Source organism: Hemiscyllium ocellatum, chromosome 49 (assembly GCF_020745735.1).
Source record: "Hemiscyllium ocellatum isolate sHemOce1 chromosome 49, sHemOce1.pat.X.cur, whole genome shotgun sequence".
In the NCBI taxonomy this organism is placed as follows: domain Eukaryota; kingdom Metazoa; phylum Chordata; class Chondrichthyes; order Orectolobiformes; family Hemiscylliidae; genus Hemiscyllium; species Hemiscyllium ocellatum.
The window spans coordinates 10,580,773-10,601,452 of NC_083449.1; the positions used below are offsets into that span (position 1 = coordinate 10,580,773).

The 20,680-nt window shown below is 44.7% G+C and overlaps 2 protein-coding genes, 1 long non-coding RNA gene and 1 other non-coding gene across 4 annotated transcripts in view; 1 reads left to right on the forward strand and 3 right to left on the reverse strand.

Annotated features, from left to right (window-relative positions):
• LOC132837252 (uncharacterized) overlaps positions 1-11,868 on the reverse strand; it is a 38,412-nt gene extending 26,544 nt beyond the window's left edge. The window contains exons 1-3 of the long non-coding RNA XR_009647469.1: positions 11,730-11,868; positions 9,421-9,504; positions 4,129-4,210 (exon numbers count right to left, since the gene is read on the reverse strand). This is a non-coding gene — a long non-coding RNA (uncharacterized LOC132837252). The remainder of the gene's footprint in view (positions 1-4,128; positions 4,211-9,420; positions 9,505-11,729) is intronic.
• The window catches only part of LOC132837101 (histone H4-like), a 468,073-nt gene extending 452,234 nt beyond the window's left edge, over positions 1-15,839 (forward strand). The window contains exon 6 of the mRNA XM_060856795.1: positions 15,495-15,839. Within this exon, the coding sequence (XP_060712778.1) occupies positions 15,495-15,810 (316 nt within the window). The 3' untranslated portion in view covers positions 15,811-15,839. The remainder of the gene's footprint in view (positions 1-15,494) is intronic.
• trnak-uuu (transfer RNA lysine (anticodon UUU)) lies at positions 14,537-14,609 on the reverse strand. Its single transcript has one exon. It is a non-coding gene; the product is annotated as a tRNA-Lys (tRNA).
• Positions 15,840-16,829: 990 nt separating the features above from the next.
• LOC132837103 (histone H2A.J-like) lies at positions 16,830-19,938 on the reverse strand. Its single transcript, XM_060856798.1, has 2 exons — positions 19,561-19,938; positions 16,830-17,304 (listed from the first exon to the last, which is right to left on the reverse strand). The coding sequence occupies exons 1-2, from the start codon at positions 19,936-19,938 to the stop codon at positions 16,906-16,908; spliced, it is 777 nt and encodes a 258-aa protein (XP_060712781.1). The 3' UTR covers positions 16,830-16,905.
• Between the last annotated feature and the right edge of the window lie 742 nt (positions 19,939-20,680).

Here is a 20,680-nt window from a genome sequence, read left to right on the forward strand (position 1 = left end):
TTTTTTTAAAATGTAGTAAGTGGTAGGAGCGGCACACATTGCTAAGGGTGGTGATGGACTCTGCTATGATAAAGGTATTGAAGGGACTTTTAAAAAAAAACAAATTAATATGCAAGAAATGGAGGGATATGGACCACGGGCAGGCAGGCGGGATTAAATTTCATTCGGCGCCATGTTCGGCACAACATTGTGGACTAAAGGACCCATTCCTGTGCTGTACCATTCAATGTTCAGATTTAATGCAGTGTATATTTCGGATGAGGATTCATTCAAATTGATTGGAAATGGGTAGCATGCATTGAGAATATAGATGAAAAATATATACTTCTATTTCCTTGGTGGTGTTTGACTCTTGGTTTGAACATATCTCTCTGGAAATGGAGCTCAGTATGAACCTGACTCAATCCACTCTGACTGTGAAAAGAAGAGGAGAGACACTCTTCAGCGGGAATTCGGAGAACTCGGAAGAAGGCTGAAAAGCAGGACATCCAGGCTAGTTATCTCTGGTTTGCTTCCAGTTCCTCGGGCTGGAGAGGACAGGAACAGGGAGATAATGGACTTGAATGTGTGGCTGGGGAACTGGTGCAGGAAAGCAAGGATTTGAATTTTTGGATCACTGGGGTATGTTTAGCAGTAAGGATAAATTATACAAGAGGGACGGGTTGCACCTTAGTAGGCGGGGGACCAGCATTCTGGCAGGTAGGTTTGCCACTGCAACACAGCTGCATTTAAAGTAAATAGCAGGGGGGAGGGGACAAACTGGAAGTTTAAGAAGGAGGTTAAAGGGAAAGTTAGAACAAGAGAAGTCAAGAAAGACAACAGAATCAATGGAGCAGAAAACTCAACAAAGGATCATGCCGTAAGGTCAAATGAAATAGGGATTGATAGGAAGGGTGAGGAGAATAACAAATTTAAATTATATATGAATGCACGAAGCATTAGAAATAAGGTACTGAGCTTGAGGCTCATTTGAAAATTGGCAGTTACGATGTTGGTGAGGATAACTGAGACATGGCTTCAAGTGGACAGGGCCTGGGAAATGAATATTCAAGGCGATACGTGCTATCATAAGGAGAGACTGACTGGCAGAGGGGGTGGTGTGGCCCTGTTGGTAAGGAATGATATTCAGTCCCTTGCGCAGGGGGACTTAGAATCAGGGGATGTAGAGTCCGTATATTTAGAGCTGAGAAATTCGAAGGGTAGAAAGACCCTAATGGGAGTTATCTACCGGCCCCCAAACAGTAGCCTGGATGTAGTATGTAAGTTGAATAAGGAGCTGAAATTAGCCTGTTGCAAAGATATTACTACAGTTGTTATGGGGGATTTCAACATGCAGGTAGACTGGGAGAATCAGGATGGTACTGGACCCCAAGATAGAGAGTTTGTGGAGTGCCTCCGAGATGGATTGTTAGAACAGCTGGTGCTGGAGCCTAACAGGGAGAAAGCAATTCTGGACCTGGTGTTGTACAACGAACTGGATTTAAGAGAGCCATTAGGAGGTAGTGACCACAATTCAATAAGCTTTCATCTGCAGTTTGAAAAGGAGAGAGTAGAATCAGAAGTGACAATATTTCAGTTGAATAAGGGGAACTATGAGGGAGGAGCTGGCCAAAGTTTAATGGTTCAATACCCTAGCAGGGATGGCAGTGGAACAACAATGGCAGGTATTTCTGGTATAATGCAGAAGATGCAGGATCAGTTCATTCCAAAAAGGAAGGGAGATCCTAAGTGGAGGCTGGGGTGGCTGTGGCTGATGAGGGAAGTTAAGGACCATATAAAGATCAAAGGGAAAAAGTATAACATAGAAAAGATGAGTGGGAAATCGGAGGACTGGGAAGCTTCTAAAGAACAACAGAGGATAACTAAAAAGGTGATACGCAAAGAAAAAATAAGGTACAAAGGTAAACTGGCCAAAAATATAAAAGGAGGATAGGAAACGCTTTTTTAGGTATGTGAAAAGAGAAAAAAACGATTGACTAAAATTGGGCCCTTGAAGACAGAAGCAAGTGAATTTATTACAGGGAACAAAGAAATGACAAGAGTTGAATTGGTACTTTAGATCTGTCTCCACTGGGGAAGACACAAGCAATCTCCCAGATGTAATAGTGACTGAAGGACCTGAACTGAAGGGAATTTATATTAGGCAGGAAATGGTGTTTGAGAGACTGTTAGGTCTGAAGGCTGATAAGTCCCTGGGACCTGATGGTCTACATCTCAGGGTACTGAAGGAGGTGGCTTTGGAAATCGTGGAGGCATTGGTGATCATTTTCCAACGTTCTATTGATTCAGGATCAGTTCCTGCGGATTGGAGAGTGGCTAACGTTGTCCCACTTTTTAAGAAAGGAGGGAGAGAGAAAACAGAATTATAGACCAGTTAGTCTGACCTCAGTAGTGGGAGAAATGCTGGAGTCAATTATAAAGGACAAAATTATGACATCTGGATAGCAGTTACAGGATAGGTCAGAGTCAGCATGGATTTATGAAGGGGAAATCTTGCTTGACTAATCTTCTGGAATTTTTTGAGGATGTAACTCTGAAAATGGACAAGGGAGATCCAGTGGATGTAGTATACCTGGACTTTCAGAAAGCCTTTGATAAAATCCCACACAGGAGGTTAGTGAGCAAAATTAAGGCACAAGGTATTAGGGGCAAAATACTGACATGGTTTAAAAATTGGTTGGCTGACAGGAAACCAAGAGTAGTGATAAACAGCTCCCTTTCAGAATGTCGGGCAGGGCCTGTGGTGTGCCGCGGGGATCAGTGCTGGGACCGCAGCTTTTTACAATGTACATTGTAAAATGTACATTCTGGGCGGCACGGTGGCACAGTGGTTAGCACTGCTGCCTCACAGCGCCTGAGACTCGGGTTCAATTCCCGACTCAGGCGACTGACTGTGTGGAGTTTGCACGTTCTCCCCGTGTCTGCGTGGGTTTCCTCCGGGTGCTCCGGTTTCCTCCCACAGTCACAAAGATGTGCGGGTCAGGTGAATTGGCCATGCTAAATTGCCCGTAGTGTTAGGTAAGGGGTAAATGTAGGGGTATGGGTGGGTTGCGCTTCGGCGGGTCGGTGTGGGCTTGTTGGGCCGAAGGGCCTGTTTCCATACTGTAAGTCTAGTCTAATCTAAAAAAAACATTAATAATATAGATAAAGGTATTAAAAGTAATATTAACAAATTTGCTGATGACACAAGGCTGGGTGGCAGGGTGAAATGTGAAGAGGATGTTAGGAGAATACAGGGTGACCTGGACAGGTTAGGTGAGTGGACGGATGCATGGCAGATGTTTAATGTCAATAAATGTGTGGTTATCCACTTTGGCAAGAACAGGAAGGCAGATTACTACCTAAATGGAGTCAAGTTGGGTAAAGGGGCAGTACAACGAGATCTAGGTGTTCTTGTACATCAGTCAATGAAAGCAAGCATGCAGGTACAGCAGGCAGTGAAGAAAGCTAATAGCATGCTGGCCTTCATAACAAGAGGAATTGAATATAGAAGCAAAGAGGTCCTTCTGCAGCTGTACAGGGCCCTGGTGAGACCGCACCTAGAATATTGTGCACAGTTTTGGTCTCCAAATATGAGGAAAGACATTCTGGCTATTGAAGGAATGCAGCATAGGTTCACAAGATCAATTCCCAGAATGGGGGGGACCATCTTACGCTGAAAGATTGGAGCGACTCGGCTTGTATACGCTTGAGTTTAGAAGGCTGAGAGGGGATCTGATCGAGACATATAAGATTATTAAAGGATTGGACACTCTGGAGGCAGGAAGCATGTTTCCGCTGATGGGTGAGTCTCGAACCAGAGGATACAGTTTAAAAATAAGGGGTAGGCCACTTAGAACAGAGTTGAGGAGAAACTTCTTCACCCAGAGAGTGGTGAGTGTATGGAATGCTCTGCTCCAGAAGACTGTGGAGGCTAAGTCTCTGGATACTTTCAAGAAAGAGTTGGATAGAGCTCTTAAGGATAGTGGAATTAAGGGTTATGGGGATAAGGCAGGAACAGGATACTGATTGAGGATGATCAGCCATGATCATAATGAATGGTGGTGCTGGCTCGAAGGGCAGAATGGCCTACTCCTGCACCTATTGTCTATTGAAAGGATGTTCTTCACTGTGACAGCAGTATCATACCTGCTGTTTGTTCGAAGCAGCTGGTCACACTTGGCTCTGTACCGAGGGAATATTACTTTATCTTGGTCCTTTGAGTACTTGCCTGGAGGAAGACAGAAGAGATACCTCCTGTAAATCAACATCAGTTGTGATTGGCAGCATCAATGTAACATTCAGTTAATCATCACTAGGATTTTTTTGTTTAAAGCCAGACATTTAAACAGAACCACAGGTCTGATTCCACTCCTCCCCTGAGCTGCTCCTTGTCCATTTTTTCTTAAAATTCTAATACCAGTTGAGTGAGATTCAGAAACTAAACAACACCCATACAGCTCCTTAAATGGGGCCACCTGATGGAAGTGGGTATGAGAGTTTAGTTATTGATCTATACCTGTCAGTTCCTGCTTGGTGAATGTGTGGGTATAGTTATCAAACTGTAACTTTTGGTATATGGTAAATATATTTACATATTCACACAGCATAGACCAGGCTGGTCTCATTGATAACTGAAAAATCATAAAAATAATACAGCTTCAGGTTGGGGGGTGCGGTATTCAGCCCATCTTGTCCATGCCTACGTGTCCTTTCTCATGCCACCTTCCTGCCAGAGCCCGTAAACTTGCAGTTTACAACACTTGAGGCTCAGTTCCAGGGAACTTTTGTTTAAAAAAAATGTAAGGTACCACCAAATCAGACAGTGAATTCCAGATACCCACCACTCTCTGCATAAAAAGACATTTTTCCTCATAAATTCTAATCCTACAGCCACTTAAGTTGAATCCGTGATCCCTGATTTTTGAACTCTTTGCTAAAAGAAATAGGTTCCTCCTGTCTAATGATTCCCTCTCACTAGTTAGTTAAATATCACACAACACCAGGTTATAGTTCAACAGGTTTATATGGAAGTGCACACTTTCAGAGTGCTGCTGCTTCATCAGGTAGCTCACTATTTAGTATTGTAAACACCCCCGTACCCGTGGGGAATATGATCCAGGACCAAGAAATATGATCCAGGACCAAGAGCAGAAACGCAAACTGCAGATAGGTGCAAAACCATTAATTTAAATGGGAAATATACCTTCGCGGCAGATTCCTGGTCCCTGGTTCTGGAAAATTTCCTTTTATATGCTCGGACCACTGTAAACCACTGGTAAGTGAAATCGCGATAACTGAACCCACGGATACGAGTGTCGCCCTGTACTCCTTAATCATGGCACCACTGTTCCAAGGAATACAACCCCAATCTCTCCAATCCCTACTGATAGCTACAATTCACGAGTCCTGGCAACATTCTAGTAAATCTCCTCTGCACTCTCTCCACAGCAATGACGTCCTTCTTGTAATGTGGCGACCCGATTGCACACAATATTCCTGTTGTAGCCACCGGTGCCTCACACAGTTACATTGTCATTTCCCTATTTTTGTATTCACCCCTCTGCCAATGAAGGAGAGCATTCCATGTGCCTTCTTTACAGCCCCTTCTATCTTTAGGGACCTGAGCATTTGCATACTAAGATCTTTCACTTAACCTGTCCCCCTCAGTATATTCCCATTTATTGTCAATTCCCATTTACCGTCTGACTTTCCAAAAGGCGTTCCCTCATACCTATCAGACCTGAACTCCATCTGCCACGTTCTTGCCCACTCCACCAAATCATCTGTATAGTTTTGGAGTTTACAGCTATCCTCCACACTATCCACTACATGGCCAATTTTTGTATCATCTGCAAATTTCAGCTGTTTGCCCAACATATGCAACTCCAAATCATTAATGGATAAAACAAACAGCAGAGGATCCAACACTGAGCCATGCAGAGCACCACTTGTAACAGCTTTCCAATCACAAGGGCCACCATTGACCATTATCCTTTCTCTCCTGTGACTGAGCCAACTTTGGATCCAATTCAACACATTACCCTGTATCCCTCGAGGTATTACTTCTTGGACCAGTCTGCTGTGATGCTGCTGCTCCTTCAACAAGCTTGTACAATACACAAGCTCCGAAAAGTCAGAGTTGATAGCTATAATCAAAATGGCCATAAAACCTAACAGGTAATGCCTCAGTCAAAAGGCTTGCACATTTTTAAGAAGAACACCTGTACAATGAAAGGGGAGTAGCCCAATTTTCCCAGCTCAGCTTTTCTCTGGCTTGATTTGGTTTTTGACTCTCTGGCTATTGACTGAAAGCAGTCAGGCAGTTGAAAAAGTTGCTGAACCCAAATAAGCAGGTCCATGATGGTACTGTCTCTCTCTTACATCTCTCCTGTAAGACCCTATGTTTGACTTTACCTTTTGTGCCAAGGGGTATTTTGTTGTAAATGTTGTGAACACCATCATTAAATTGGTATTGTCTGTTGGGTTTTCGGAATTTTAAGTTATTTAGTATTCTGCACTCTTTTGTTTGTGTATCATTTGGTAAATGTTTTAAAACTACTGGTTTGACCAGCTGCATCCCTCCTGGAATATCTTCGTTACACCCACTTAAAACAATTAGTAAGGTTAGGGTCTGGGTTACTTTCTTGAAATGTGTGGAGGGGGTCTGGCCTTTTCCATAACAGATTGGGGGCTGTTTGCAGAATTTATTCTGGAGTTCTGATTTGGGATTTGATTTGTTGGACTCGAAGGCAGCGAGTGGTAAATATTAGCCTCTTTTGTTCCAAGTGTTGAATTCAATTCGTTTAAACAGCGCTTGGAGAAAGTGAGGAGATCAGAGACGAGTGTGTGTTGCTGGAAAACCAAGCAGATCAGACAGCATCTGAGGAGTAGGAGAATCAATGTTTTGGGCATCAGCCCTTCATCAGGATACAGTGTTTGGGATAGCAATGGCTCTTTGAGTCATCAAGAGTTTTCTGGGGCTGGAAGAAGTGACTTCAGATTTTTGCAAAAAGTGATTAATGCCAAGCTGCTGGAATTAGCAGACAAGCTGGAGCTTGACCTGCCTCCACCCATGAGGAAAAGAGCGATAATTACAGTAATAGCTCAACGCTTACAATTTGCCGGAAATGCCGTCATAATCTTTAGAGATGGCTAACATTCAATTGATAATGAAACAACTTGAGTTAGACGCAAAAGTCAAGGAAAGAGCAAAAGAAACAAAACAGTTTGAATTACGATTAAAAGCAGAAGAGATGGAGAATAGAGAAAAGGAGAGAGAGGAAAGGAAGAAAGAGGGAGTTTGAACTTTGGAAATTGGCACTTAGACAGGAGTTCAGAAATTCACTTCCAGAAGTAATGAGAACTCACGTGTAAGAGCAGAGAGTTAAAACAGTAAGACTGGCATCAGAAATGGCTGATGATGGAGTTGATCAATAAATCAAAATTGGGCTGCCAAAATCAATTTGAATCCATGAGGGATAATAATTGTGGGTAAGAGAAATTCTCACATGGAAAATAAAAATTAGATCTCTATGAAGATCACAAGGATAATTTACCACAGGGTGAAAAAGAAACCCTTGAAGGGGAAAGACAAGTGAAAAAGCTCTGGTGTTTTCAATAAAGTAGGCCACATGGAATCAGTATTAGTGGGTTAGGAAAAGCACTGAGAAGCGAGATGTAGGAAAACAGGATAAGCCAGTGACTTTTGTTGGAGTGGTAAGAGAGAGCAATGTGCACAAGCTGGTTGGAGGTTGTTTATGGAGGAAGTGCCAGATCTTCTTAAACCATACACCGTGAAGGTAAAGTTTACTTGCATAAGCCAGGAGCAGGCAGGTAAACAGGTAGCAATATTAAGAGATATAAGGATCCTCTTAATCTGTGATGTTAAAAGATGAAGATATATGTACTTCTAAAGGACTATTGCCAGAAAAGGTATGAGTAACTGGAATTCACATTGAAATAAGAAATGCTCAATTGTAAGAAGTAAGGCTAGAGTGTCGAGTGAAGAGGGGAGAAGTCATAGTAGGAGTACTGGACAAACATTCAGCTCCAGGGATACAATTTGTCGTTGTTAATGATGTTGCTGATTCACTGGTGGGAGTGCCGATTGGTTGAAAAGTCAATGGAAATTCGGGCAACTGAACTATTGCAGGACACACATCCTGGGATATTTCCTGACTGTGTGGTAACGAGGTCACAGAGTCACCAGCTGAAACGGGAAAGATCAAAGAGTACAGATAAGGAAGTTGAAGGGAAATTAGAGACCCTGTTTGATCAGATAGTTGAGACAAATCAGGAACAGAGATGACAAATCTGACATCTTTAGCTCAGGTAAATTAACTGAGTTACAGCAAAAAGATGAAAATTTAAAGCAATTGTATCAAAAAGCATACACAAAACGAATCCAAATGTATCCCTGATTGTTATTATCTTAAAAATGAAGTCTTAATGAGGAAATGGAGAACATCACATTCAGGCAAATGAGAAATGGGCAGAAGTTTATCAAGTTGTATTGTTAGTGGGTTATAGAAAGGACATGTTGCGAGTATAGCACATGAGCTACCTGTATAGATTGTCTGTTTGAAATTCACATTACTTAATTGTCATCTCGGTATGTGTCAACTATTCAGTAAAGGATTAATTCTGTCCTTCTCAGTCACACAAACTCCATGTAAATATGCTTCATCCCGGCTGGAGAATTTGAACTGTAGGCAGAGGCTGAACAGGCTGGAACTGTTTTCCCTGGAGAGTGACCTTACAGAAGTTTATAAAATCATAAGGCACATGGAGAAATGGTGGAGCCTGATACAATTATAACATTTTAAAAGGCATCTGAGTGAGTATAATGAGAAAGTCTTAAAACTTGCCCTTAAATACTTGACTAAATGTAATGTTGAATTGTCGAACACAAGAAAAAATACAGGACAGACAGGGAGGCATCAGTCCACAAAAGGGGGGAACTTAAGATGTGCAGAAGATAAAAAAAATCTGTTCTCACCAAGTGATAACAGGATGCTCTAAAGCAATTAAGAACATTTGCCTTAACATCAATGAATCTGTGTGAAAAGGACACAGAGTGATAACATTCACAGTTGTTAACTTATGAGTTTAATGATGATTGTGATCTCAGAAACTTTGTATCATCTCAGAAGCATGTCAAAAGTCTTGTAATAAACGGTCAGGTCCTATCAATTATAATGGATTCTTATTTTGTGTGTGTGTGTGTGTGTGTGTGTGTGTGTGTGTGTGTGTGAGTGAGAGAGAGTGAGATGAATGTTTTAAATTTATTTGTATTTTGGGACGCTATGATGATTTTGAGTAGCCATCACTGATTATGAAATGCAAACTCTAAAATGTAAAATTGATGAAGCACTTGTTGGGCTGAAGGGCCTGTTTCCACCTTGTAAATAATCTAATCTAATCTAATCTTCAACTTACTCGGTGTTCCAACACACCACGACTGCCCCATTGTCAATTCTAACTCGTCACATCTTCTGTCTTCTTTGAATTTGAATCACAACCCTGAAAAGAAAGCATGTTTAATTTGAGACAAATGAATCATTTAAAATTTAACCTTTCAGCCTCAGTTACAGAATAATTTTGTGCTTAAGATAAAAAGCAGGAGTCTCCTCCTAGCTTAACAACTATTCTAAGATGAAAATGTGTTGCTGGAAAAGTGCAGCAGGTCAGGCAGCAGCCAAGGAACAGGAGATTCGACATTTCGGGCATAAGCCCTTCATCGGGAATGGCTTATGCCCGAAACGTCGAATCTCCTGTTCCTTGGCTGCTGCCTGACCTGCTGCGCTTTTCCAGCAACACATTTTCAGCTCTGATACTCCAGCATCTGCAGACCTCACTTTCTCCTTAACAACTATTCTAAACCTAACATTGAAGAGATTCTGAAACAATCTGTCAGGAAGCCATTTTATGGTCAAAGTTTGCCCTCCTCACTAAAATGCCATTTTATAAAACTATGATATCTGATATGCAAGCTGTGCAAGGTTACCTTATGATCTCTCCCATTTAGTTTAGATGATAACTCTTTATGATAGGGACTTACCTCACCAACAGGCACTGATTCAGCTGGATCTGTTTTTCCCACCTGATGGATGGCTAAGGGTCTACAGGAGTGATCAGTAAAGCGCATATGGACCTGTTAATTAACTTCTCTTCCTTACGAATTATTGTCTTTCCACTGTCTGTCTAATTAAGAACATGCAGTGTTTTTGTAAAGTTTTGTAAAAAGTTTGAGACAGAACAGTGGAGTAGTCTGCGAGGGCTCTTAAAGGAAAAGCTGGTATCCTACTTTCCTAAGGTTTTAGAACCTCTGCGTGCCTGGCTTACATGTGTCAATGTTATGTTGTAACACTGATGCTATTGGTAAATAAAGGGGAAGGCTAAAATTAAACTAAACTGTTTGTAAGGTTTTTATTCCAGACTACCAAAGTGTATGATCTCCAGGACAAACCAAGAGAGGCTTATAGATCTGAGTCCACAAGGGATTCCCTGGGCTGTCTCAAATCTGTACTTTAACAATATGAACAGGAAGGGTTTATAGAGAGATGGGCTAAGTGCTGGCAAATGGTTAGAATATCTGGTTGGCATGGACAAGTTGGACCGAAGGGCCTGTTTCCATGCTATACTTCTCTATGACTCGACAACTCTTCGGTAACTCTTGCCCTGTCAGTGAGCAGTTTCCTTCCATCTCTGAACTTAACCCCTCCTTCACGAATGGTTGTTGAAACAATGCAACAATGTGGCCTATTTGTCTATCTTCATTGTAACTTTGAAAATGCTCTTAATAATTGCAGATTTTAATGCTGTTCCTGAATGTCTATTTTGGATGAGGATTCAGTTTATCTACCTTCAACACTGGTGTGTAAACGTCAATGGGCTACATACCTTCCGTTTATTAGAGACAGCTGGTCACTCTGTGCTTTGAACTGAGGAAGTATTACAGTGTCTTAGCCCCTCAGCTGTTTTTCTGGAGGAAGACACAGGGACACCACCTATAAATCAACATGAGGCTAATCTGGCAATATTGAACTGATCATTGTCACACTCATTGCATCTTCATTAAGATGTGTGTTGTTTTTTTCTTTAAAAGCCGCCAACTTAATCAGAACCACGAATCCGATTCCATTGTTGCCCTGAGCTGCTCCTTGTCTGTGGATTGTTTGTTTTTAATGTGATTCGATACCAGTTGATTTGGAGATGTTGGTGTTGGACTGGGGTGCACAATGTTACGTATCAAGTGCTTCCAAAAAAACTGTTGGACGAGAATCTGGTGTTCTGATTTTTAACTTGATATCAGTTGAGTGAGATCCAGAAACTGAGCAACAACTGCCCAGCACCATGAATGGGGGTACTCAACCACCAGGATGCTTACACAGCTCAATATCCAACTCCCCAACTACCTGTTGGAAATAGGAAAAACAACGCTATTTCTAATGTTGTTACCATGACCCCGGTATATGTCCTTTTACAAGAGTATCCCATTCCTACAGTTGGTCCACACAACCTCAAGAAAGAGCGGGAAACAGAATGAAATTAAAACTGGGTTCAGAGGATTGCAAACCACAAGAATGTCCCACAGCAGCTTCTTCCCGCTCTGCCTCCCTCAGCAGGCTCACACACAGCCCGAGAAAGGCCTCTCTCTCCCCCCAGCCCGCTCACTCCAAGTTCCGGGACCAGGTCCTGCTTTGCTCGGCCTCTTACAAACAGCCCCCGGTTCTCCCTGAACTCACCCCGAATCAGTCCCAGGCTCCCATCCCGATGTGCCGCTGGAAGGAGCCTGCTGTTCCCTCGCTTCCCTGGGCGCTGATCTCTCCATTGCGGTCTGTTTCAAACAAAGTTCTTGCACTCACTGAGTAAATACTCCTCAATGGCAGCGCTGGGGGAGGGCCTCACGCATGCGCTCATCTACTCAGGAACAGTCAACTTTGGACAAAAGTTTAAGTCCAACAGGTTTAATTGGAAGCGCACTAGCTTGCGGAGCATCGCTCCCTTATCAGGTGGTAGTGGAGGGCTCAATCCTAACCCACAGAACTTATAGCAAAAATTTACAGTGTGATGTAACTGAAGTTGTACATTGAAAAATTAATTGTCTGTTAAACCTTCATCTGTTAGAACATCATGATAGTTTCACTTCTTTCATGTGTAAATCACAAAATCTTTTTTTTAAAAAAAGTTGCATTCTCAGGTTAGCCGTTAACAATGGTGATAGCTCGACAATATGTTGAAGGTGTTAGCACCCTGTGTTCTCTGTCTATGCCATGATGTTTAGATTGATTCTAATCTAAAAAGTGAGATAACAGAGTTTTACATAAATTCATGCAGTTTTTGAGCTCAGAATTCTACGTGAATGCATGCAGTTTTTGAGTAAAGTACAATGTAACCTGGCAAGTACAAATTCACCCCACAAAATATATGTGTGCATGTGGGTCTTTGTCTGTCTGTGTGTGTCTGTCTGTCTGGGTTGGGGTTGTGAGTGTGAGAAAGTGTGTGTGGTGAGTGCGGAGTGTTTTAAGTCTGTGAGGGGTTGGGTGTGGGAGTGTGTGTGTGGGTTTCTGTATGTGTGTCAGTGTGTATGTGTTTATAGGAGTGCCTGTGTTTGTGTATGAGTGCGTGTGTGTGTGTGTATAGTGCAATGGTGGTCATTTGTAATGTGACATGAACCCAAGGTCCCAGTTGACGCCCTCCCTATGGGTACCAAACTTAGCTATCAGCCTCTGCTCGGCCACTTTTCACTGCTGCCTGTCCCGAAGCCCGTCTTGGAGGATGGTCACCCGAAGGTCCGAGGTCAAATGTCCTGAGCCACTGAAGTGTTCCCCAACTGGAAGGGAACACTCCTGTCCGTTGATTGTTGTTCAGTGCCCATTCATCCGTTGTCGTAGCCTTTCCTCAATGTACCATGCCTCCGGGTATCCTTGCCTGCAACGTATAAGATAGACAACGTTGGCTGAGTCACATGAGTACCTGCCATGTACAAGGTGGGAGGTGTCCCCATGCGTAATGGTGGTATCTATGTCCACACTCTGACACGTCATGCAGCGCCTACCATGACAGGGTTGTATGGAGTTGTCCTGAGAGCTGGGCAGCTTGCTACGAACAACAATCTGTTTGAGGTTGTTTAAAGACAGAGGTGTGGGGAAGGTCTTAGTGAGGTGCTCATTCTCATTGATAATGTGTTGCAGGTCATGAAGAACATGGCATAGTTTTTCAGCTCCTGGGAAATACTGAACAACAAAGGATGCCCTGTCAGTTGCAGCATGTGTCTGTCTCCTGAGGAGGTAATTACGGTTCTTTGCTGTGGCACATCGGAACTGGTGGTCGATGAGTTGGGAATTGTACCCCATTCTTGTGAGGGCATCCCTGAGTACTTCCAGGTGTCTATCACGTTCCTCCTCATCTGAGCAGATCTGGTGCACGTGCAGGGCTTATCCATAGGGGATGGCTGTTTTGAGTGGAAGCTGGAGAAGTGTAGAATTGTGAGGTTGTATGTAGGTTTGCGGTAGAGTGTGGTGCTGAGCTGTCCATCCTTGATGGAGATGCATGTGTCTAAGAATGAGACAGATAGCCGAGAGTAGTCCATGGTGAGTTTGATGGTGGGATGAAACTTGTTGATGTCACCGCGTAGTTTTATCAGTGACTCCTTGCCATGGGTCCAGAGGAAGAAAATGTTGTCAATGTACCTGGTGTACAATTTTGGCTGGAGATCCTGCATAGGGAAGAAGTCTTGTTTGAATCTGTGCATAAACATATTGTCATATTTGGGTGCAAATTTGGTCCCCATGGCTGTTCCATGTGCCTGGATGAAGAATTGGTTGTCAAAGGTGAAGACATTGTGATCGAGCATAAAGCGGATGAATTGTAGAATTGGCAGTTGTTGGTGCTGAGTACTGAGGCTGTTACCACGATGCCATCATTGCGGGGGATGCTGGTGTAGAGTGCAGAAACGTTGTGATGAGGTATGTTCCTGGTTCGACTGGTCCGTGTTTCTGTAAGAAATCCGTAGTGTTGCACCAGAAGCTGGACAATAGGTTTCAAGGTGCCTTCCACACAGCCGGAGAGATTCTCACATAGGGTCCCATTGTCCTACACGATGGTACGTCCTGGTGTGTTGGCTTCGTGTACCTTTGGAAGGTAGTAGAAGCTGTCTACACAAGAAGTATGAGAGATGAGGGCACGTAGGGAACACTGAAGGACTGGATCCAAAGTTCTGATCATGTGTTTAAATTAGATTACTTACAGTGTGGAAATAGGCCCTTAGGCCCAACAAGTCCATACCGACCCGCCGAAGCGCAACCCACCCATACACCTACATTTACCCCTTACCTAACACTACGGGCGATTTAGCATGGCCAATTCACCTGACCCGCACATCTTTGGACTGTGGGAGGAAACCGGAGCACCCGGAGGAAACCCACGCAGACACGGGGAGAACGTGCAAACTCCACACAGTCAGTCGCCTGAGGCGGGAATTGAACCTGGGTCTCAGGCGCTGTGAGGCAGCAGTGGTAACCACTGTGCCACCGTGCCGCCCACAAAGCAACGCCCGAACAGGGACTTGAACCCTGGACCCTCAGATTAAAAGTCTGATGCTCTACCGACTGTGCTATCCGGGTTTAATTCAAGGGTGTGTTCTTTGGTCAGATCAGCTGGTAGTTGCCTGTGGTGTTCCTGGTTATTCAGTTATCGGTACACTTCCTTGCAGTAATCTGTTCTATTCTGAATGACAATGGCTCCTCCTTTACCTGCTGGTTTGATGACAGTGTTGTGATTGGTTTTGAGAGCCTGGATGGCGTTGCGTTGTGAACAGGTGATGAATCTGGCATTCATATATTTCCTGACGATTTAAGCATACATGTCAAGCCCAGGGCAGCGGCCCTCTGGTGGGGTCCAAGTTGACACCTTCTTTGGTCGCTCCTCTACAGATCCCTGAGATGACTGTTCGAGTTCATCAGTGGGCTCATTGGGATCGCTGCTGGCACCTTGAAAGAATTCCCGGAGTCTCATTCGTCTGATAAACTCCGTGTCTGCTGCAAGAACCAATGTGTCCATTTTGATAGTGGGGCAGAAGCTGAGACCCCCTACTCAGGACTTCAATCTCTTCCGGTCGAAGGGTGTGGTCTGATAAGTTGATAATAGACTTCCCCACAGTGATAATGTTGTCTACTGTGGTTCCAGGGTGGGCTTTACAATTACCAGTGAGAATGCCAAGTTTCTGCAGTTTTTTGTTCTGGGCGTGCATGTACATAGTGTAGTTTTGTCGCCTTGTCTGACAATGTTGGGGAGTAAAGGTTCAGTCCCAGAAACAGTTGGGGCTGGAGTGAGCTGGAGGCGGAGCTGGATGATCACAGCCATTTCCCTGCTCTGTCTGTCACTCAGTTTCCTCTCCGGATCCGCCTCTCACTCTCTGTCAGCTCTTTCTCAGTCAGGTCGGGTCGGGCTGTATAAAAACGGAAGGGAAGGCAGCTCGGCTTCATTCAGCAGCGATTGTAGTGAAGAAGCGTAATGTCTGGAAGAGGCAAAGGAGGCAAAGGCCTGGGAAAAGGCGGAGCGAAACGGCACCGTAAAGTGCTCCGTGATAACATCCAGGGTATCACGAAACCAGCCATCCGGCGCCTGGCTCGCCGTGGCGGGGTCAAGCGCATCTCGGGTTTGATCTACGAGGAGACCCGCGGGGTGCTGAAGGTTTTCCTGGAGAATGTGATCAGGGATGCAGTCACCTACACTGAGCACGCCAAGCGCAAGACGGTCACCGCCATGGATGTGGTGTACGCTCTGAAGCGCCAGGGCCGCACTCTCTATGGATTCGGCGGCTGAACATAAAGCGACCCTTTTCCAGCGAACCTAAAGGCTCTTTTCAGAGCCACCCAAATCCTCCCACAGAGAGCGGAGACCTGAGGGCGGGAAAAGCAGTACACAGTGAGGGGATTGTTACTTTAACCGGGTTTTTCGCGACTTTACAGCTCCGAAAGTGTACTAATGCGGTGTTCTGCGGTACGGCAGAGAGCATTCAGAGTGGACGGTTCACTTTGTTGCTGTTTACCGTGGTGAATGATTTTAACATTGCAAGTATTCCCTCCGGGTAGATAAGGGGCTGTTCGGCCGAGCGAGACTCTACTGTTGTGCAACCTGATTATTGCATGTAAAGAATCGCATCGTAACTTGTGATTAAGATATAGCAGCAGCATTAGGCCATTCTGCCCATCCAGCTTGTTCTGCCATTCGATCATGGCTGATGTTTCTCAAACTTCCCGTACCCTTCGCTCTTTTTTCGTGAATACCTGTCCGTCTTAGTGATGATATTGGCTGTCCATGCCATGCATGATAATTTGTTTTTATTTCTTGTGGAACCCAGGCGTTAATGTTACATATTACAGCATTTATATTTCCCAGGCTTAACACTCAGGGAACCTGCGGATGTGTTTACGTGGCGCGTTCGTTCCATCTGCCCGTTCAGGCAGGGATTACAAATTGTCTTCGGACGAGTAATAATTTGGATGAAATAAAAATTACTGATAAAGTGTGGTTCCGTAATTGTACCGGTGTACACTGTTTTAGCTTTTAAGATGTTTAAATCGGCGGTTTTCCGATTGATTCACGGCGGACACAAGTTCGGTTGCACCTGCAGAGAGAGCAGGAAGCGATAGCGGACATTAGTGCTCTATTTCTATCGGATGAGAAATAATGTACTTCCAGACCCCCTTACAATCGTATTCTATGATATGATCTTCCTCTGCTCCCACAGACAGTAACAGTATCCAATAAAAAATGAGATAGAAATCTAGCGATGTTAGGTCAGTCAGGGCTCTACACATTAAAAGGAAAGTTAATCAGAGAGTTCAGCTCCTTTCACAGATGCTGTGAGTGGCTCTTAAAAGAGCCTTTGGGTTGTCAGATTCAAGAATGATCTCTTCACTTTTTAGCAGATCCAGCAGCGGAGGTTTTCTTGGGCAGCAGCACGGCCTGGATATTAGGCAGCACCCCGCCCTGAGCGATGGTCACCCCTCCCAGCAGCTTGTTGAGCTCCTCGTCGTTGCGCACGGCCAGCTGCAGGTGCCTGGGGATGATGCGGGTCTTCTTGTTGTCCCGGGCCGCGTTGCCGGCCAGCTCCAGGATTTCAGCCGTCAGATACTCCAGCACCGCAGCCAGATAGACCGGTGCTCCGGCACCCACACGCTCAGCATAGTTACCCTTTCTCAGGAGCCTGTGAACACGGCCCACCGGGAACTGCAGGCCAGCCCGGGACGACCGAGACTTCGCCTTGGCGCGACCTTTCCCACTGCCCTTTCCTCTTCCAGACATGATCACAAACTCACTAGCACTTTCAGAGAGAATGCTGCACTCCGCCCACAAAGCGGCCTCTTATACCTTCGGGAGGAATGGTAGGGCGGCCGTTTCTGATTGGTCAGCATCTCCTAATGTTGTTTCAATTCCCAATCAGAAATCTGCTTCAATGCCCAATCCGGAGAGGGCACGGGGAGGAGGGCGGAATCAACAAGCACCAAATCATCAACCGCTTTCCTTCCATGTTGAAAAGCCCGCCAAATTCCAAACAAAAGGAGTAGGTTTTGCCTGAATAATGAAATATAAAGAACTGAGAAAGTTAAAAAACATTAATACTCATGTTCATTTACTTTTAGTTTACAAATGTGTACTTCACACGGGGTCTTACTCTCCCTCATTTGCCGATCTTTGTCCATTTCTGATCGTGAGAGTGGATTATTTTCTAAACCCGGAGAAGAAGCTGAAACAAAACAGGCCAACCACTGCAGTCTGTAACCTGTCTTCTCTTTTCACATTTCAATACCACCCGATAAGCTCATAAACCAGCATACAACATTCTTCCTGCTCAGCATCGAGGGCGAACACGTTTTTTAAGACGATATTTTAAAGCTGTCCTTCATCGCTCTCGATCATATTCAGCAGAAGCTCCACGCTTCAGTCCGTTACCTGTGTGGTGTTCTCTCGGTTCGCTTTGAAAGTCTCTCACCGACAGCAAGAAGCATTATTTTGCATTGCGAAAAAAGGGATCAAACCCGCGCATTGGAAATGTAAAGTAAGTCAGAAGGTAAAGTGTATCAACCATGAGATGGAACGACATGGGCATTTGTCTGTCATGGGTGAACGAGCAAGATGAAAAATGACTCACTGGCGCTTGATCTGCACTCTCCACCCCACTCCCAAATAATTTGCAAAACACATATTAACACAAAAACATATAGCACTAAAAGTTGAAACGCCTTATCAAGAATCACGTGGAAACTAAAACAAAGAACTTGTAAAGAAAATATTCAGCATCTCAGGGATGTTGTGGGTGGCTCCTTTGGGTTGTGGATTGTTTGTTTCAGGGCAATGTGGTCCTTCACTTGGAGCTGGTGTACTTGGTCACCGCCTTTGTGCCCTCCGACACGGCGTGCTTGGCCAGCTCCCCGGGCAGCAGCAGCCGCACGACGGTCTGGATCTCCCGGGAGCTGATGGTGCTGCGCTTGTTGTAATGGGCCAGGCGGGAAGCCTCCCCCGCGATGCGCTCGAAAATATCAAGTGTGGTTTTGTAATTTTATCTGTGTACACTGTTTTAGCTTTTAAGATGTTTAAATCGGCAGTTTTTCGATTGATTCACGGCGGATACAAGTTCGGTTGCTCCTCCAGAGAGAGCGGGAAGCGATAAGGGGACATTAGTACTGTATTTAGATCGGAAGTTAGTTAAAACAAAAACGGAAGGCAGCAGCGGTGCATTTGCAACTAATGAGATCTTCATTCAGGGATTGCGAAAATATAATAATTCGAAGAGTGATGTTCACATCAAATTTTGGTTTTGGTTTAGATATTTCTGGAAAAACCCCATCTCCTCATTTACTCCCTTTGCGTTAACATGGCTTGTGGTGAGGTGGAGGCAGGAGGAAAAGGGAAAAAATGGCGCCAAGAGATCAACAGCTTATTTTCAAATTTGAAAATGCCCGCCATCACGTATAAAAGTGCAGGGGGTTATACAGAGGAGAAAGCACAACAATGCACACGTTGATTGGTTTTCGATTACGAAACGAAACATCACACAATCTCACTTTACCGCATTCCCTCCTTTCCAGCTGAAAAATGACTGACTGCTGTTGAACACGCTCTCTCTCCAGAGGCTAACAAAAATATGAGTGGGTATGAACCGAGCTGAGAATAAAATGCAGAGGCATATGCTGCAGAGACAGTGGGAGGATTCAGCTCTTACTGATGCAGTTAAAGGAAATGTGAAGCCAAACCCGATAGTGAACTCCGTGACACTATTCCAAACTCGTAGAACATTGATCAAACATAAAAATCACTCAGGCGATGAGTAATAATGTAGTTCCAAGAACCCCTTACAATCGTACGCTATGATATGATCTTCCTCTGGTCCCACAGACAGTAACACTATTCGATAAAAAAAGAGACAGAAATGTAGCGATATTAGGTCTAACGGCCAGGACTCTACACATTAAAAGGAAAGTAATTCAACTCCTTTCACAGATGCTGTGAGTGGCTCTTAAAAGAGCCTTTGGGTTGTCAGATTCCAGAATGATCTCTTCATTTTTTAGCAGATCCAGCAGCGGAGGTTTTCTTGGGCAGCAGCACGGCCTGGATATTAGGCAGCACCCCGCCCTGAGCGATGGTCACCCCTCCCAGCAGCTTGTTGAGCTCCTCGTCGTTGCGCACGGCCAGCTGCAGGTGCCTGGGGATGATGCGGGTCTTCTTGTTGTCCCGGGCCGCGTTGCCGGCTAGCTCCAGGATTTCAGCCGTCAGATACTCCAGCACCGCAGCCAGATAGACCGGCGCTCCGGCACCCACACGCTCAGCATAGTTACCCTTTCTCAGGAGCCTGTGAACACGGCCCACCGGGAACTGCAGGCCAGCCCGGGACGACCGAGACTTCGCCTTGGCGCGACCTTTCCCACTGCCCTTTCCTCTTCCAGACATGGTCACAAAATCACTAGCGTTTTCCGAGAGAATGCTACACTCCGCCCACATTGCGGCCTCTTATACCTTCGGGTGGAATGGTGGGGCGGCCGTTTCTGATTGGTCAGCCCCTCCTAATGTTGTTTCAATTCCCAATCAGATATCTGCTTCATTGCCCAATCCGGAGAGGACACGGGGAGGAGCGCGGAATCGACAGGCGCCAAATCATCAGCCGCTTTCTTTCCAATTTGAAAAGCCCGCCAAATTCCAAACAAAAGGAGTAGATTTTGCCAGAATAATGAAGTATAAAAAACGGAGAAAGTTCAAAAACCATTAATACACATGTTAATTTACTTTTAGTTTACAAATGTGTACTTCACACGGGGTCTTACTCTCCCTCATTTGCCGATCTTTGTCCATTTCTGATCTTGAGAGTGGATTATTTTCTAAACCCGGAGAAGAAGCTGAAACAAAACAGGCCAACCACTGCAGTCTGTAACCTGTCTTCGCTTTTCACATTTCAATACCACCCGATATGCTCATAACCAGCATACAACAGTCTTCCTGCTCAGCATCGAGGGCGAACACGTTTTTTAAGACGATATTTTAAAGCTGTCCTTCATCGCCCTCGATCAGATTCAGCAGAAGCTCCACGTTTCAGTCCGGTAGCTGTGTGGTGTTCTCTCGGTTCGCTTTGAAAGTCTCTCACCGATAGCAGGGCGCTTTATTTTGCATTGCGAAAAAGCGGATCAAACCCGCGCAT

What these genes read in the sequence shown, in the direction of transcription:
- LOC132837103 (XM_060856798.1), bottom strand. Translation starts at nt 19,938, where the DNA reads ATGTCTGGAAGAGGAAAGGGCAGTGGGAAAGGTCGCGCCAAGGCGAAG. An exon ending in AAACCTCCGCTGCTGGATCT is followed by an intron (nt 17,305 to 19,560) that starts GCTAAAAAATGA and finishes AGTGCTAGTGAG; the next exon opens with TTTGTGATCATGTCTGGAAG.